Genomic DNA, 18,503 nt, shown 5'->3' with positions numbered 1-18,503 from the left:
TGGTCTAACGTTTCGAGCCTCTCGGGATCCGGGCGCAATTAAAAGAAGAAAAGAAAAGGACAATCAGCATGCTGCAGGGCTGCTCACCACCCTGGAAAAGAGGAGGAGGAACAACAGGAGGAGGAGGAGGGTGGAAAGATTTTGAGTTGAGGAATTTCAATCCTGTTTGTAGGGGAGAGGGGGTTAAACAAAGTCAGAGGGGGGGAATGTCTGAAGAGAGGAAAAACGTCGGGAAGCAGGCTGGTTTAAAAATACTCCCCTGAAGCCAGAAATAGACTTTGTACAAACTAATCTAGGTGCAACGGAAGCTTATCGCGCTTTAATTGTGGACGAACTGGAGGTTTGTTGACCACACAGAAAGAAAAGGAACAACTTTGGAGCAGAAGTTTGTCATCTTTGAAAGGGGGAAACGAAACGGCTGAATCCGCTTCGCCTTCCCAGCTGTGGATCAAAACATTCTCAGCGTCCACATCCAAACCGGAGCGAAACGCAGCGGAGATGCTTTGATGGAGTTCCGCTCCAGCTCGGCTGTTTTCCCCCTCCGGTCCAGTTTTCCAGGTGATCTGCCGGGAGGAACCATGGCGCGCTGGAGGTGCTGCTTTCTCATCCTCAGCGTCGTTTTTGCGCCCGTCTCTGGCGCACAGCTGTCAGGTAAACACGGATTATCCACCGCGATCAGTGCGACTGTATAAGTAATGAGCAATTTGCCCCGTGAGATTTCTTTTGATGTTCACTCATTACAGTAATTTGCTTTGAGGTCGCTGAGCAGCCGCAACATCTGGCTAACATAAATTGCTCTAAAAAAAAAAAACGCAACTTGGTAATTTATTATTGTTGTCGTTGCAGTCCTATAGTTTAATTAAACACCCAAACTATAAAAGACATCCTCCAATCAGAGTTAAGTTGAAAAAACAATACTTTTAAAATAAATCAAACATTTAATCCACGTCTAAATGTAACTTTCAGTGTGTTGGCAGTTTGATGGAAGAAAGTTGAAAAGTTTTTCTGTGATGCATCTGAGTGGAATCAGTGACTCAATGAAAAGGCTGCTGTGATTGGTCAGGATCAGATTTACTTTACTATTAACAGGGGGAAACAATTTTAGCATGAAATTAGTCTGGAAAATGTTTAAATACAATAATTTTTTTAGCTTAATTATTTGAAAAATTATTTTCATTTATTTTAAATTGTTGTCTCAATCAGTCTTGTGTTGCTCATACATTGTGATAGACAGACAGACGTATTTACTTATTGGGGGAAAAGGTCCAAACAAACCTTGTTTAACCTCGTTAAATTAGGACGTAAATGTGATTAGATACTTTTTTCGGTTAAATTTAGCCACCAACACATTAGCCTGGTTCTGGTGCTTTTTGCCTCCAGCAAACCACAGTAACAGCCTCTGTCCTCAAATGAAGAAAACATAAAACAGTCGTGAACCTTTCCACGAGTGGCTAGTTTACCAAAGTTACTCCAGAAGAGCTTAAAAACCTCACCCAGGCCAGCCAGGCTAGTTTTCTCCCGCTAAATTTCTGCCGGGCCAATCAGCGACCAGAAGGCGGAGTTGTGAACGATGATGTCAATTTCCTGCGCTGTTTCAGAATTGTAGTCTGCCTGTAGTTTTGCTATGGCGGTTCAGTCCATGTGGGTCAACGTTTCCAGATATTGAAATAACATTAGCAGCCGCCTCGTTCGGCTCGGTACTTCTCTCTTCGCAGTGGAGGCTCGTTGTTTACAGCGCACACTACTTCCGGTAAGCTTTCATGGCGTCGAACAGGCGCATTACATACGTCACGTGCCGACCGTTAGAACTCAGGGCTTCTTCTCCTTCTTGTTGTTTTCTGTTACAACGGACCGTAAACACAAGGGTTTGTGTCACATTTACCGACTAATATCTTGGTCATCCCAAAAATCTTTGGTGGGTAAAAGGATGTGGAAGCCAAATTTGAACTTTTTGTACCGTTACATTCATACGCTATCACTGCTTTAGGAGCCAAAGCGCCATACTGGCAGTTAATCATGGTGGTGGTTTGATGGTCTTGACCTGCTCTGCTTGGTCAGGACTTGGACGACTTGCTATAACAGATTGAACTGTGAATACTGGATCTTTTACAGCTATTTAACAGGACAGTGATCCAAAGTACACTAGTAAATACACCTTTAATTGAATGAAAGAAGGGTTTTACAAGGGCCTAGTCAAAATCTGGGCTTAAATCTAATTGAGATGCTGTGGCAAATGTCTGAATTAAATCAATTATGAAAACAAAAGTGGGCTAAAAGTCTTCAACAGTGATGTACAAAACTGCTCACCAGTTATGAGGACTCAGGGAAAAGAAACGTTTTCACACCGAGTCAAGTCGATCTGGTTAACTGTTTGTTTTAATGAAAGAAATAATCTTTTTGGCAGGTTGATGTTAAAGCACAATAATAAATACAGGGACAAAACCCACAAAATAAAACTACGGAGTAAAAAATACCCCAAACAACCTTTTGATCCAGTGTTTTTCTGAAACTTTTTTTCTTTACTGTTACACCTAAGTTTTTATGTGAGCTTTAGCAACTCAATTCACTTCAATTCAAAATACTTTGTTATTAATATGCATAGTATAATATTATATAATATTCTACCAATTGTTGGACTCAAGTTGTCCAATCTAATTGGGTTATTGCACACATATTGTAATATTTACTGCAATTAAATTGTGCAACTCTAGTTTGAATGCAAAAAGTTACTAGATAATAGTTTTTATTGTGAAAACTTATCAGCCTTCAAATCCTGCTGATTTACCGGCTTGTTGTTGTTCTTAAAGTCCTGCTTTCCAGCTAAGAATCCTGATTTTAAAATTAGACTCATGTGGGATCCTAAAGAGATGTTCCAGCAAAAAAAAGGCATTTAAATCTAGATAAAGTGGAAACTTTAGTGAAGCAACACAATCAGCCAAGCAGAAGAGAACATTTTTTAAAATTGTTTCATATCAGATATGCTAGGAATATTGTTTTTCTCTTCAGACGGACGAGTTGGAGCTGCAGATTCACTGAAACTGTTGCGACACTCAAAACCGAACCAGCGAAGCAGGAAACGAACCTCGTTTGGCACAAAAGTTGAAGTCGGACTCGTTTTACTGAGATTACAACAGAAATGAAACTCAGAGAAACCAGTTAAATGTGTTTCAGGAGGAATCTGCTGTATAACTGACTGCAACTGAAGGAATCTATTATTCTATTGATTATTCAAACGATTAATCGATCAGTTGGGTAAAACAAATGTGTCATTCTGAAGATTTTTCATCTAAACATTTTACAACTTATTTTATACATTACTATAAATACATTAAAGGAAATACTAAATAAACTTTTTAAAATAAGAAAATAAACATTTTATTGCCTAAAATGCAATCACAAATCATTCCTTTAGTGAATGTTAGATAATTTGTTGCATAGCATGCATCTGCAGCTAACAAATAATCAATCCAGTGTAGGATTGATCTGTTGATTATTTTTTGAATAATAATTGGATGTAAAGACGCCTTATTTACAGAATTTAAACCAGGTGAAGCCAAAACCATGAAACTGAATACAACATATTTACAAACAGACATTTTCTTTATATATATTTATGCAAAATGTAGATGTTTTTGTACAAATTTGGCTTAATTGCTGCTCTGAATATGCTGTTCTTTTAGCAAATTGTCTTTTTCTTTGAGTCTATACAGTCCAGTTAACGATTAATCAACAACTAAATTATTTAACAATTATTTCAATTATCGATTAATCATGATTAATCCGATTAATCATTTCAGCACTGCCTAAAATTAGCTTATTTTATTTTTTATTGTTACCGTCTTGGAAGTTTGAGAATGATTTGAGAAGTGGGGGTGGGAGCTCAGAGGTGTGAATGTTTGCCATATGACTCAACTCCTCTGAGTCTGAGTCAGGCCCTGGAAATGATGGATGGGCCGAGGGGGCAACAGCGGAGGAGAAAGAGTTTGGACCAAAGGGAAGGCGCCCAAATCCAAAAGCAATGAATCCAAAGAATGGTATGGAAAGGGCAAAGGCGCAGCTCTGAAACGGAGGGGAGGAATTACGCTGAAAAAGTCAGAAACGGGGAGGGAATGCAAGGAGGATAACAGCGCAACCTTTGTGAGGTATTTTTGGTATGTGCACATTCAGATTCTGCAGCATGGATGCAACTCAGGAAGGTTCAGACCGTAAGAAAAGGAGGCTAGGGGACAAAAGCGAGGGGACGGATTAGCTACAAATGAATTACTAGAGAAAGACACACACACACACACACACACACACACACACACACACACACATACACGCACGCACACACAGTTTGTCCACTGGCTGGCTCTCTGGATATCTGCATTCTCACAAAAGGGTTACAAGCTTCCCTGAAAGCAGCCAAAGGATACAGTGAAGCTCAACCAAGCATGGAAATAAAAGGCAAGAAGGACTTTTGATTCTAAAGCCACACAGAGACAAAAACAACAAAGCAGAGCAGCTTCAAAATCCCAATTTGTTATGCAGAAAGTAAACAGTGCTGACTGTGGAATCTGCAGTTAACAGGAGAAGTATTCGAGCTCAGTCCTCTGGGATCAGAGGTCAAAGGTCGGCCCCTGACTCAGATTTAGACGACTGTTTGACAAGCTTGGGAAAATCTGTGCTGGGAGATAAATAGCAACAATAAAAGTGAGCGAACAGAAGCAGTTTGCATGTGTTGCTGAAATGATGCAGGCTAGTCTCCCTTTAATGCTGGGGTGCCCAAACTGTGGGTCAAGGGCCATTTGCGGCCCCTGGACTGATTGTGTTGGGGCCCGAACTTCAGTTCAAGAATGATACAAGTTTGACCCAAAGCACAGGTGTTTGATGTAGGTAGGAAAATCTCGTTACAATAGAAAATATCGGTAACAGCAGCAATTATTTGTCTTTAAATAACCACATTGTTTGTATTTTCTTGCCACGGCTGCATCTATCCACTGACCTTTACTTAAAACCTTTCTTTGTTGCACCCAAATCTCGTTTTAATTAATTTATTAAGCTTGCCTAAACCAAGCGTTTTCAAAAAAGAGTGACCTAAATTCAGATATTTTACTCAGAAATAGGCCTGTAAATAATTAGTAAATCAATTAATCGTATGATAAATTGATACAAACTCAATAATTTTCATTTGCATGGTTTATTGTTTTTCATTTTTCTGTCTTTCTACCAAAAACTGGATGATAAAAATCTTCAGACTGGTTCTTTGGTCTCAGCCAGCTCTATTTTAAGGACTTCATAATTCATTTAATTTTAGTTTATGTTGTTTTGTTTGTTTGTTTAATTTGTTTAAATTATAATCTATAGATTATAGCTTGAAGTTTATTAATCTTTAAGAATGTGTTCTTGCATTATTACCATTTTATTACTTGGTCTCAAAACAACTATATTATCGTTTATCGCAGTAAATGCTCGGACAATTTACCGTCCAGCTAAAGTTGTTATCCTGACAGGTTACTCAGAAGCTACTGGTGATGCGTTCACACCAGCCATGTTTAGTTCGTTTTAATCAAACTCCAGTTCATTTATTTAGAAAGTCCGGTTCGTTTGCAGAGGTGTGAATGCAAAAAAAGAACAAACTCTGGTCCACCTGTAACCGCGGCCTCGGCTCAGATGAAGTGAACTCTAATGCGGTTTGAATGCACATGTTGGCAGCAAGCGGATAATAGAAGCAGGAAGTGGACTACAGTGCAAGGGATTCTGGGTAAATATAACCGAAGCAAACTAGTGGGAGAAATGGCTCGTGGATTTTTACTAAAGACAAATGAAAAATCCTGCAACTGCTAAAATCTGACGCTACTCCATTTGTGTTTACTTTTTGTGAAGAAGGAAGTTGCACTTCAGAGGTTTTTGAGTCGTTTCCTTCGGTGGTTCTTGGTACAAATGTTGCAGTTTTTATTCATTCCTTGCCTTCTATAATCACTCACTACTTTGAATTGGTCTTTTAAATAAATTACCAGTAAAACACATTGAAGTTTGTGGTTTTAAGGTAAAGAAATGTGAAATGTCTTCTGCTGTATTCATCAGAACCAAAACAGAAGACTTATGTTTAGATGAGTTTTAAGTTCTTGGCTCTCAAAATAATTAGTCATTTTCTTCTTCCTCGTCTCTCAAACAAAGACCTGAAGTTTGAAAAGAGTCCCAGCACCGTCGTCTCCTCCCTGGGCAAACCGGTCAGGATGCACTGCGAGCTGAAGGGAACCGGAGACGAGAACGCGGTCCCGCCCGATCTGGTCTGGCTCAAAGACGGCGCTCCTCTTCAGTTCGAAGACACGGACCAGTCCCAGACTATCACCGACAACACCTGGACCGTCACGAGCACGCTCAAGTAGGAAGCAGCTCTTTCAAATTTATTAATAAGATCTCTGCAGAAAAATGATCGTTTCTGCGTTTTATCTGCTTTCCAAACCTGGTTTGGTGCTAAATAATGTGATAATGTTGGTTTCCAGTGGTTCTACATCAGGGGGTGTTCAAAGTGCGGCCCGTGGCCCATTTGTGGCCCTTGGATTTATTTTGTATGGCCCCCAACTGCCATTCCAGAATGGTCCAGATTTGACCCATCCAGCTCAAGTGGTTGATGTAGAAACTCTTTATTTGGAATTAGTGCAGAATTATTATTTTCTTACAATGCAAAAAATATTTAGTACAACACAAAAAATTAGTTTTTATAACCAAGCTGTTGTAATCAGTAGAATCTCGTTTATCAGAAACTTTAACTGAAAAGCCGACTTCGCTGCACCTAAACCATTAAACCTGGTTAAATAGAGCGAGTGTTTTGTAAGAAAGTGACCCAAATCCTGTCCTAATACTGAGAATAAATTTGTCAAATTTGTCAAACATTCTTAAAATGTTTTGAAAACCACAACATTTTTTATTTGAAAAAGAAAAGAAAACTCGTGCAACTTTATTGCTTTAGTTGTTTTTTCTTGGCACATGCAACAAAAAGTTTACACAACTGAAAATAATGATAATATAGAAAATCCTTTTTCTTTCTAGTTGCTACTGAAATCTACGACAGAGTATTAAGGCCATAGTAAGAAAAATAAAATAAATAAATAAAATCATGAGAAAAATAAAATAAAATTACAAGAAAAAAGTCATAACATTATGAAAATAAAACTATTACAACCATAAAATCAAAATAACAGAATAAAGTCGTAATAAAGTCAATATTTTGAGAACAAAGTAACAGTATTACGAGAAAGATATAATATTTCCATAATAAAGTCATACAACATCAAAGTCAAGATAATAAAAGTATAAAGTCATAATAATTTCAGAATAAAGTCAGAAAGTTTTGGCAATAACGTCGTAATTTTCTGACTTTATTTTCATAATGTTTTGACTTTATTCTCGTTAATTACGACTTTATTCTTGTAATATTAGGATTTTGTTCTTGTGTAACTTTTTTCTCATAATTTTATTTTTTCATTTTCTTAGAGCGACACTAATCTTCCTCCGTATAAATCTGCTTGTTTCTCCCATTTTATCAGTTTTTACCTGTTTCTTCCAAACCTTCACCATCATTTCTATCTACAGAATTGACAAGGTCCAGCTGTCGGACATGGGCCCCTACAGGTGTGCCGTCGAGTCCGAAGGGAACCAGACTCTGTCCAACGTCGGGCGCATTCAGCTGGAAGGTGAGCTTCCAAACCTCTGGGATGTGTTTGTGTTTTCACTGTGAAAGGGAAACTGATTCAGCAACTTCCTGCTCAGGCCTTCCTCATTTCTCTGTGGAGCCTCAACCCAAGTCCGTAGTGGCCAATGAGGCCTTGAGTCTGAGATGTGTGGCTCACGGACCTCCAGATCCGGTCCAGGTCATCTGGCTGCGCGATGGAGCTGAAATGAACTCCTTGAATGACCCGGTGGCGCTGTCGCCTTCAACACTCAACCTCACAGGTAGGCCTGAAAACTGCATGTAATACTGTCATGAGTTGGTGACGATGGACGTCGTAGACGCAGGTTGATGTGCAACAATGATGGTTTTAATGACAAACACGAAGAGAACGGAAATCCAGGCAGCACAGGTGAACAATGAGGCGAAGAGCTCAGACACGCTGGTAGCGCTGGGAGGACACAGGACTGATGACAAAGACTATGACAGCAAAGACCAGGACCCGACGGGGAGCAGGTCACACAGGTGGGATTAAATACACTCAGGGGAATAATCAGGGAAACAAGGGCTGGAGACAATCAGGGGGAAGACGAAACTACACAGGAACTAAATGAACATATACAAAACTCCATATCCTCACAAATACTCTAAAAACTTTAAATAAAACAATTTCAAAACAGCTAGAGTGAAACGATTAATCAGATTAATCGTGATTAATCGATTGCTGATGTAATTGTCAACTAATTTAATAACTGATTAATCATTAACTGGAGTATAAGACTCAAAATGGAAATTTTTCAGAAATTAAGTAAAAACTGTACAATTAAAAACCCCTTTCTTTATCTGTAAATATGTTCTACCCAGAACTTCTCAAGGGTCTTAGATTTAGCTTAATCTGGTTCAAATATTGTAAAAAAATATTGTTTTTATTGAATTATTAATGAAAAAAGTAACTTATCAGCCCTAATCGTGATAAATTGATTATTGACCGGAGTATAAGACTCAAAAAGGACATTTTTCAGTAAATGAGAACGTTTTCTTCCATCCATCCATCCATTTTCCTCCGCTTTATCCGGGGTCGGGTCGCGGGAGGCCCAGACTTCCCTCCCCAGCCACTTGTTGCAGCTCCTCTGGGGGAATCCCAGGGCGTTCCCAGCCCAGTCCAGTCCAGCCCAGCCCAGCCCAGCCCAGAGACAGGGTCCCTCCAGCCTGTCCTGGGTCTTCCCCGGGGAAGGAGACCCCGGAGAAATTTTCTTTTCATTAAAATTTAAAATTTTAAATTAATTGATTAACCAGGAAAATGGGTTTCACCTTCCTGTCGGAACCAGTCTACTAGTGTCTTTACCAACAACCCAAGTATTTTTTTTATTTTATTTTATTTTATTTTATTCTATTTTATTTATTTATTTTTACAAACAACTACCAAAGTAGTTTGAAAGTGAACTGAGCGAAGCGCTAATTATGTAACGGTGCTCGGCTCTGGAGAACTCTAACAACTCTACGTTTGTTTGTTTTCACTACATGAACTATTAGAACTAAAACCAGAACCGAACTGAATAATAGAGCAGAAAATGTCCAAGCAGCTAGCCAAGGAACCGCAGGCATATATAAAGAGTAGAAACCTCATGGACCGCTCCGGCCTTTTGTCGCAGCTCTAGCAGATTGTTTCCAGGCGGCATTTGAAGCCTGGATCCACGAAGAGAGCGCTGTCCAGACCACTGTCCGAGGAACGATTTCTCCAATCTTCCCAGTAAGAAGGAGACATTTGAGTCTGAAAACTCAAGTTTTGCTTTGACGAAGGCGCCACTAGAAGACTGGACCCGTGAAGAGAGCATTTTCCACACCATATGGGAACAACTTTTGTTATCGTGGGTTTGCCTTTACTTTAGTGTTTTTTTCCGGGGTTTATTTTTTCTACATATTGTCTGTACACTTGCTTCTTTTTTCAGTTCAGTTTCAGAAATACTTTATTGATCCACATGGAAATTAAATGTTGTTATAAACACCAAGATTCTTCAAAGAGCCATTGAAGATGGCTGTTGGCAGAAAAGATCTCCTGAAGCAGTCTGTACCACACTGAACCTCAAGAAGCCTCTGACTGAAGATGGATGCTCCCAAGACAATCTGATGAAGAGGATGGTCAGGATGGTCCCTAATTTTCTTGATCCTATGAAGAATCCTTCTCTGCTCGATCATCTCCAGAGGTTCCACAGTCGTCCAGAACAGAACCAGCCTTCTTTATCAGGCCATTGAGCGTTTTTAGGCCCCTGGCTCTGATGCTGCTGCCCCAACAAATAACACTCTCAACAACAGACTTGTAGAAGATCTGCAGCATCTTGGTGCAAAGCTTGCAGGACCTTAGCTTCCTCCAGAAGTCCAGTCTGTTCTGTCCCTTCTTATAGACGCTTCACTGCTGCGTCTCCAGTCCAGTCTGTCGTTCAGATGAACACCAAGGTGTTTATATCCCTCAACTGCCTCCACTTCTTCTCCCATGACGGAAACATGTTTGATCTAATCCTGTTCCTCCTGAAATCAGCAGTCATCTCCTTTGTTTGTTTCCAGTTTTCTCTGGAGCTCCGGCCTCCTGGCCACAGTCTGAAATCATGACTGTTCAGTCAATTGGTCTCTAAATTCTCGTTAGGCATGAATAAAATTACATTTCATGATATACTATACTTATATACTATCTAATTAATTGTTGCTGTTCTTTCAGCAAATGACCTTTTTGAGTCTTTATGCTCCAGTTAGTGATTAATCAAATTATCATTGTGGTGATTATTTAGTCAAGCAGAGTTGATTAGCAACACCTTGCTGCTGCACTGAGATTCTTCGTCTATAAAATTAGACTCTAATTATTTAACAGCCTGAGATCAACTTTAGTTTGAGATGAACCAGGTCACAACAAGACACAAGCAAACAGAAATGCTTTCACTGCATTTCATTCAGCCGTGACGCAGTTTGAGGTTGAGGTTGGTGAGATTTTTTTTTTTTTTTTTTTGAGGGAGGAAATTGGACATTTTTTAGCAGAATTGTGGCCCAATGGCTGCTAGTTGTTTTCTTCTTTAAAGTGTGAATAGAAAACCTTTTAAACAAGTTTTCACATTACGTTTGGAGCAAATATGGAAGTTACAATGTATTTTGGGGGAGCACAAACAAGAACATGAGTTGGAAATGATAAAAACTAATTCTGCAGAAACAATATTATATTATTAACGTCAGACAGATTTTCATGACCTGAGCCGAACATAATGCGGGAACATTTCCAGAAAGTTCTTTAAAGGATAAAACAGGACCACCAAATAATTATAATCCAGTGAGACACACTAAAAAATACAAAATCAAAGTATTTTTGTTTAGTTTCTAGTGAAAATATTTTAGTAAATTTGACATAAGACAAAAGTAACTTTCCAGCAAGATATAGGAGCGGATTTTAAGTCAGTAATTTCTAAACATAAAAAAGGTACTAGCTCCACTGGCAGATTATTCTACTTAAAACATGGGAAATCTGTTATCATAAGTGAAATGATCTGCCACTGGACTACTACTTTTTCGTTACCTAGCAACCCCAGCCAAGCCCAGCCCGTTACCTAGCAACCAAGTTTGAGTTCCACTGGCAGGTTAATTCACTGATAACACGGAAAAAGTGTCTTTTTGTGACATAGGAACTAGAACTTTTTCATCAATATTAAGGAATTATTCACTTAAAAAGAACCTTCCATTTGCTGAAAAGTTATTTGTGAGTTTTGTTTCATTTCACGTATAATAAGACATTTCCAGTAGAAACTGGACCGAAATGCTTTTGTTTTTGTAGTCTGATTCATTTTATGAAGCTGTTGAGTGGCTCTGATTGAAACCAGAATACAGTAAGGAAGTAAAGAAACGGATGTTAATAAGAAAAAGAGAAATAAAAGGGAGAAGAAGAAAGGCAACGGCTCACAGCTGTCTGGCAGTCAGCAGCTAAGTGTCAGGAGGAGAGGCTGAGTCAGAGGGGATAGAGGAGAAAAATATCACCGGCTCTCGATCGGAGAGAATCTACTGAGTCATCGCGGCGGGCTTCCTGCTGTTTACCAGGAATCGTTTGACAGTAACCTCCACTCACAGGTCTGGAATGGGCATCTGCGCTTGTAGACCGCAGATTAAATCAAGTTAAATACAAACATTGTTGCAGAAGGGACTCATGCTCTCAAATGGCATGAAGAACATTCCAGCCTTTTAGAAATTAACAGTGACTCATGCTAATTCATGCTGTTTCCTCGCTCTTCCTTTTCATAAAGGGGACCTATTATAAAAAATATTCACATTTTTCTTGTTTTTGTACTTCAGTTTGGGTCTCAACTTCCAAAAACAGATTAAGCTCTTGGGAGGAAAAAACAGCTCAGCTATCTTTTGGCAATAACTTAATGATTTTTGGTGTCTGGGAAACAAGCCGCTTCAAAAACCTCCAGAATGTAACGTCACAAATCAGCAGGCACTGCCTGTTACCTAGAAACCCCAGCAGCCCAGCCTGTTACCTAGCAACTCCAGCTGAGTTCCAGCAGGTTTGGTCAGCTGGTTTTACTGCTCTGTACAATGGCTGCTGGAAAAGACAAGTGTTTTGTTGTTAATTTACCATCCAGAAACCATGTGCTGCATTGTTGTTGGTTGTGCTGGAGGCCTTACTAATGCGTTTCAAAGATGTACAGTTGTATAATTGTGCATCTGTTCGTGGTCACGTTCATGTGCAAGTGTAAACATTGAGGTAGGGGGTGTGGCCAGCAGCAGGTTATTTGGATTTAAAGTGACAGAGACCCTAAAAAAGACCATAGACCTTCACTAACCTGTTGAAGGAATCATAATAGGTCACCTTTTAAAGCAACTCTGAACCTTTTGATGAGAAACACCAAGTTTTTACACTAAAAGCACAATTAACTTTCATACTTTGAATTAAGCTGCTGAATTGTTAGAAATAACTAGAGTATTTCTAGACTACTCTAACTAGAGTACCAGCCTATTACCATAGGCTGGTAGTTTGGTCTTTGAAGTTGGGTTATGTGAGGTAATTAGGAGTAATCAGTGCCATACTTGAAGTCGAAATTGGTAACAGCGGCTTCAGTTTGCGGATTCAGGGAAGAATCGTCATGAGGGAGTCACGGAAAAAGCTACAATGATTCAATCATAAACCTTTTTTTAGCACTTCAAATGAAAACTTTATTAGTTGTTTTCGAACCTTTCCACTTTTGTATGGGGGAAGTTGTTTTCAACCATGTCACAATTTTATCGCCGACGCAACATTCATGTTGCAACACAAGAAATATGTCTGGAACATGGCGGTTACTGATGACTAGACACGTCACTTGTACGTAATATTTGATTGCATCATAGTAATCTCTCATAGTAAATAATCATTGATCTTCTTTCATTTTAAGAAGTGTATGCTAGTTTGATTTTTGTCACTCTGTGACCATTTTTACAATGAAATCAACTAAATAAAAGCCATATTAGGACACAAATTGTCTGTTTTTTGACAAGCTTTGCAGGAATTAACGCACGCAAAGGTTGTTTTGACGTCTGTCATGGAGGAGTTGGCCTCTTCCTGAACCTCTTAACTGACACTCATCTTATCAAGATACCTTTAAATCTTAAATGTACACCAGATATATAAAAGAAAAAGGGATGCAGTGCCTACTAATTGTCAACAGTAAGAGAACTAGATGAGATCAAGAAAAAGTCTTAACAAAATAAATAGGGGGAGGGAAGTAGTTCAGTTCAGCTAGTTTTACTCTGACAATCTTGTCATGTAGATATGATATGGAATTGTGTGTGTTTTGGTTCAGATGCAAAATAAAAGAAAGACAAACTATCGACCAACTCTGACAGTAGAGCAGGTGTTTAAATTAGCTAATCAACCACCGCTGTGTTAGCTTAGCTAATAGAAGCGGTAGCTAATCTACCACAGAAATCACTTATTAATAATCGCAAAATTAACATCAAATCTGGAAACATAAAACTGTAACTGACTGAATGTTCCTGTCTTTGTGTGGGAAATGTTTGAGTGTTGATTCCTGATGCATTTAGTGGCGTCGTTGTCAGTTGTTCATCTTTTTCGCCCTTCAGCGTTGTGAGCATGAGCTTTCCAGATGTAAACATGCAGGAGGTCCATAGAAACTTAAGCCAGTCACCAAACTGATGTCTTTTTTGTAAACTATTGGTTATAGATACTAAAAAGTGGTTTTCTTCAACATGAAGCATGACAGACCATTCTAGTGAAGCATGGTAGCATAATAGAGGCCTCTTAGTCTTAATGACCCCATCCCAGCGGAGTTGGTCAACACTGTGATCACAGTGAACAAGATCCTGATTACTTGTTGGTGACAAATGTGACATTTTCAGCTGGGAAGTGAATTATTCTGCGGTTTGTTGATGAGGAAGGAAAGAAACGCAGAAATATGTGGCGCAATCAAGGGCTGCCTGATGAGCTGTCGGTTCGCCAGCGCAGCGTCAGTATCGCCTCCCTGTTCTTCCTCGCTAACAGCCCCTCGCTTCAGCCGGCGCGGATCATACACCCCTGTTCTTCTTCCGGCCTCCACACAATGGAGGCTTGGTGCCGCCGGCGCTGGACAACGTGATTCTGTGCAAGCCTCAGTTTGTGGCCGGCTGGCGATGTTGGGCTGTTAGATAACGGTGATGAAACTTGACTGCCACATGTTTGGGTGTGTGTGTGTGTGTGTGTGTGTGTGTGTGCGTGTGTGTGTGTGTTGGCCTGTTTTTGTGTTGTGGAATCTGTCGGGTGTGTGAGCCCACTGTGAGTCAGTGTGTGAGAGGATTCATTCTCCGCTGGGAGTCAGAATGTGTCACGCTCTTGTCCCCTTCAGAGGAGCCCCAGGCCTGCTAGGGCTGCAGTCTTTCACCTAGACCCCAACGCCACCCACCTCTTTGCTCACATAACTCCACCCCAGAAGGCTGCATTCTTGCAGTAACAACAAGTTAAGAACCAAAAACATGCAGTTTTGTGTTTTATCTGTTTAAGATAGTTAAGCTTAAGATTTTGCATCTCCTTATGAACAGTTTAATTTAGATATTGACAGAGTTGTAAAGTAAAGAAATACTTTGTTGCTGTAATTAAGTAGATTTTTCAGGTATGTTTCTGAGAACTCTCTACATTTTAAGAAATATCTGTACTTTGCCCTCCTTGTATTTCCACTTATAGCTTGTTACTTATATGATGAAAAAAATAAAGAAGGAAAAGAATAAGTGTTGGTAATCCACTATTCAGTCGGCTACAATAACAATAATCAATAAACTTTAAAGTATAATTAATATTTAACACTGGAACTGGAAGACATTTTAAAATAAATAAACAAAACAACAGAAACAGCAAATAAAATGAATTATGAAGTCTCTGTAAGCAAAATTGCCCTTCAAAATAAAGGGCTAGTTGAAACCAAAACACCAGACTGGAGACTTTTATTATCCTTATTATTCTGTTTTTAGTAGAAAAAGAGAAAAACGGTAAATAGTGCAAATGGAAATTATTGAGGTTATTCAACGTAGCCTTTGGCGAAAGCTAATGCTAACGCGCTAACTTCAGTTCCTATGATATCTGTCCTTGAAAGACTACAACCTTTTATAATTCACATTCTTACAATGTCATTAGATATTGTATTTATATTTATACAATATCCGTGTTTTATTTTGTTTCTGTATGTTTTATTTTTTTTCAGGAGAGGAAGCGGAACTGCTGTGTAAATAGTTTTCACAATAAGAGCATGAATATAAATGTGTAACTACTTTAAGAGTTAACAGTTAATAAACAAAACTTCAACACAAACAACATCAAACTTTATTCAACTAAACATTTATAAAACAGCTAGGTTTAGAGTTATCCGGAAAAATTAATTTAGGGGAAGCAAAGTTCGCTAAACATTTTCAAAGTGAGCAAAAGTGCTAATCGAAAAATTTGCTCCACTATTAGCAGATAACTGGTAATCCTGAGAAGAGTGAGCTTACGTTTCCTCTAACTCCATGTTTATGTAAAAAGAAAATCTAGTTAAGTTGGTCTTTTGTCCATTAAAATGTCTGTCATTTTGTGTGTTTACTGTTTTGCCAGACAAGCCTCCCATAATGTTGACTTCTTTCATTTTCAGGCCTTTGATTACTGTTCAGCCTGAGTGGGATGTCCTCTAATTAACTCCTCCTCTGTTTGAAACGCCGGGTATCATTCCTGAACTGGTTCTGACTGGGATACAGTCTGCTGTCTGCAGACTTTAAAAATGTTTATCTCTATAGAAAATATGCAAGTGAAGAGAAAAACATGGAGATTTTATGGCTGAATGTCTTAGAAATTGTCTTTAAAAAACATTTGTGTCTCTAAATAATTTCTGAAGGTTATTTTGAATATAGATGCACAAATTGCTTCAAAAGACTTTAAAATCCGGTTTGGGTTTTTGCAGTGAATTTTTTGAGAGATGGAGAAAGATTTCACATGGAACGGAAAAGCTTTGTTTTTCATGGATTTGCATTTTTAGTTTTTTCTTTAATAATAATAAACAAAACAATACATAATCCAAACTGTACTTTCACATAACTGACATTTTACTTTCCAAAACTTAAATGTTACTTTATTCTATCTGGAACTAAACCTGTCGCAATAACAAATTTTGCTTGACTATAAATTGTTCGAGCAATTACCGCAATAAATGACAATATTGTTGTCCTGAGACCATTTTCAATTAATGTATTGATAATGGCATAATTATGCAAGTTTGCTCTCTCAAAGACCGCTTAACTTTAATTTCGTAAAGAACAGTGTATGCAAAAATACAAAATCTTATCAAACATTTGTGGTCTAGTTTCTAGTGCAGATATCTTGGTACACTTGAAATAAAAAAATAACTTACAAGTGGCTGTTCACCAAGATAAAGAGGCTTGTTTTAAGTAAATAATTCCTTAATATTGGTGAAAAAGTTCTAGTTCCACTGGTAGAATGTTCCACTGCGCCGTTACCTAGCAACCCCAGCCAAGCCCTGCCCGTTACCTAGATAGATAGATAGATAGCATTTATTGTCATTGAACAGAATTCAATGAAATTTCCATTGCAGCTCCCGTGCAAAAGGTCAAATATATACAGTATAAATAAGCAAACACACAATAATAATAATAACAATATATACAACTAAATTAACTAAAGGCACTCAACCACACCAAAGAAGTAGCAGCAGGTCCAATTATGGCAAAGTACAGATAATGTGACAGTGCAAAGTGCAGAACAATATGGCTGTGTGGGGGTGGGGGATATGTATGTGTGACTGCGAGGTTATGATATGTGTGGGAGGGGGGGGCAGCAGGGAGTAATGGCTCTGACGGCTGTGGGGAAGAAACTGTTTCTCAGTCTATTTGTTGTAGTCCGTATATTCCTGTACCGCTTGCCTGATGGCAGCGGCACAACATCAGCCAAGCCCTGCCCGTTACCTAGCAACCCCAGCCAAGCCCTGCCCGTTACCTAGCAACCCGATTTTAGTTCCATTGGCAGATTTTTTTTTACTTATTATAAATAAAAAAATCTGCTATTGGGGCCAGAACTTTTTCATCAATATTAAGATATTATTGACGTAAAACAAGCTGCTGTATTTTGCTGAAAAGTTACTTTTTAGTTATTGTTGTTTTATTCCAAGTGTACTAAGAGATGTGCAATAGAAACTAGACCAAAAATACTTGATAATTGTTTGTGTTTTTGCAGTGCATTTTTTGAGAGATGGATAAAGATTTCACATGGAACGGAAAAGCTTCTTTGTTAATGTCCTGAAAACTAGCGTTATAATCAGGAGACCGTGGAAATGGCTTTCCTCCCACTTTTCTCGAGTCGGCGTGAACTTTCTCACGTTGATGCTGCTTCCTGTTCCCAGCGCTGAGCCAGGGGTTTTGGTGTGAACTGACTGACATAGTTTGACTTTGTTTCCAACCAGGTCTGAACAGAACCAGCACTTTCTCCTGTGAAGCTTATAACCAGAAGGGCGTGTCGACCTCCCGGTCTGGAACCATCACCGGTAATCGTCCTTTAAAACGTCTCTCTGCTGAATTCGCTGCTGCAGGATTTTTGTTCACTCTTGTTTTGGTGTTTCTTTTCTCTCTTTAGTTTTGCCATCTCCTCCTCACAATGTGAAAGCTGTGGAGACCAATCAGACCGCCGTTCGTTTGTCCTGGCTGCCTGGTTATGGAGGAATCTACCCGATAACACGCTGCTCTGTTGAGGTGAGACGGAGCAGGATAAGTGGGAAAGCAACATCCAACCTGAAACTCTCTCGCACTGTTTGACTCGGATGTTAATCAAGTACTCAATAACCGATCAAAACACCAATTATTTAATATTTAAAAATTACATAATCAGATAGAGCAAATTCTAAAGTTTTTGCATTTTAAGACAGAAATGAAAACAATTCATATAAATAACATAACTACAAAATAACAAAATCTAAGGAATCTAAGAATCTTTAACAAAAACTGCAAGTGTGTCTGGATTGGGATATATTATAATAAAATCTTGTAATATTTTGGTCTAGTTTCTAGTGGAAATATTTTAACACACCTGAATTAAGACAAAACTAACTTATAAGCAAGATATAGGAGCTTGTTTTAAGTCTATGATTTCTTCATATTGATTTAAAAATCCACTATTAGATTATTCCTCTTAGACCATGGGAATCAATTTGCTATAAGTGAAATAATCTAGCACTTTTTCATCAATATTTAGGAATCATTTACTTAAAACCAGCTCCTATGTCTTTCTGTAAAGTTACTTGTAAGTTAGTTGGGACTTATCAGATGCAGAGACAGATATTTATTGATATTTTATCAGTTTATTAATGACTTTTAT

At 38.6% G+C, this 18,503-nt stretch overlaps 1 protein-coding gene across 1 annotated transcript in view; it reads left to right on the top strand.

Moving 5' to 3' along the window:
• Window positions 1-506: 506 nt before the first annotated feature.
• axl (AXL receptor tyrosine kinase) overlaps window positions 507-18,503 on the top strand; it is a 46,439-nt gene continuing 28,442 nt past the window's right edge. The window contains exons 1-6 of the mRNA XM_023352023.1: window positions 507-651; window positions 6,160-6,367; window positions 7,579-7,679; window positions 7,756-7,938; window positions 17,596-17,676; window positions 17,766-17,881. Coding sequence (XP_023207791.1) covers window positions 507-651; window positions 6,160-6,367; window positions 7,579-7,679; window positions 7,756-7,938; window positions 17,596-17,676; window positions 17,766-17,881 — 834 coding nt within the window. The remainder of the gene's footprint in view (window positions 652-6,159; window positions 6,368-7,578; window positions 7,680-7,755; window positions 7,939-17,595; window positions 17,677-17,765; window positions 17,882-18,503) is intronic.

The sequence above is a fragment of the Xiphophorus maculatus genome, chromosome 18, assembly GCF_002775205.1.
Source record: "Xiphophorus maculatus strain JP 163 A chromosome 18, X_maculatus-5.0-male, whole genome shotgun sequence".
Taxonomy (NCBI): domain Eukaryota; kingdom Metazoa; phylum Chordata; class Actinopteri; order Cyprinodontiformes; family Poeciliidae; genus Xiphophorus; species Xiphophorus maculatus.
Note: the sequence above shows the minus strand (reverse complement) of the source record. Positions and strands in the feature narration are given on the sequence as shown.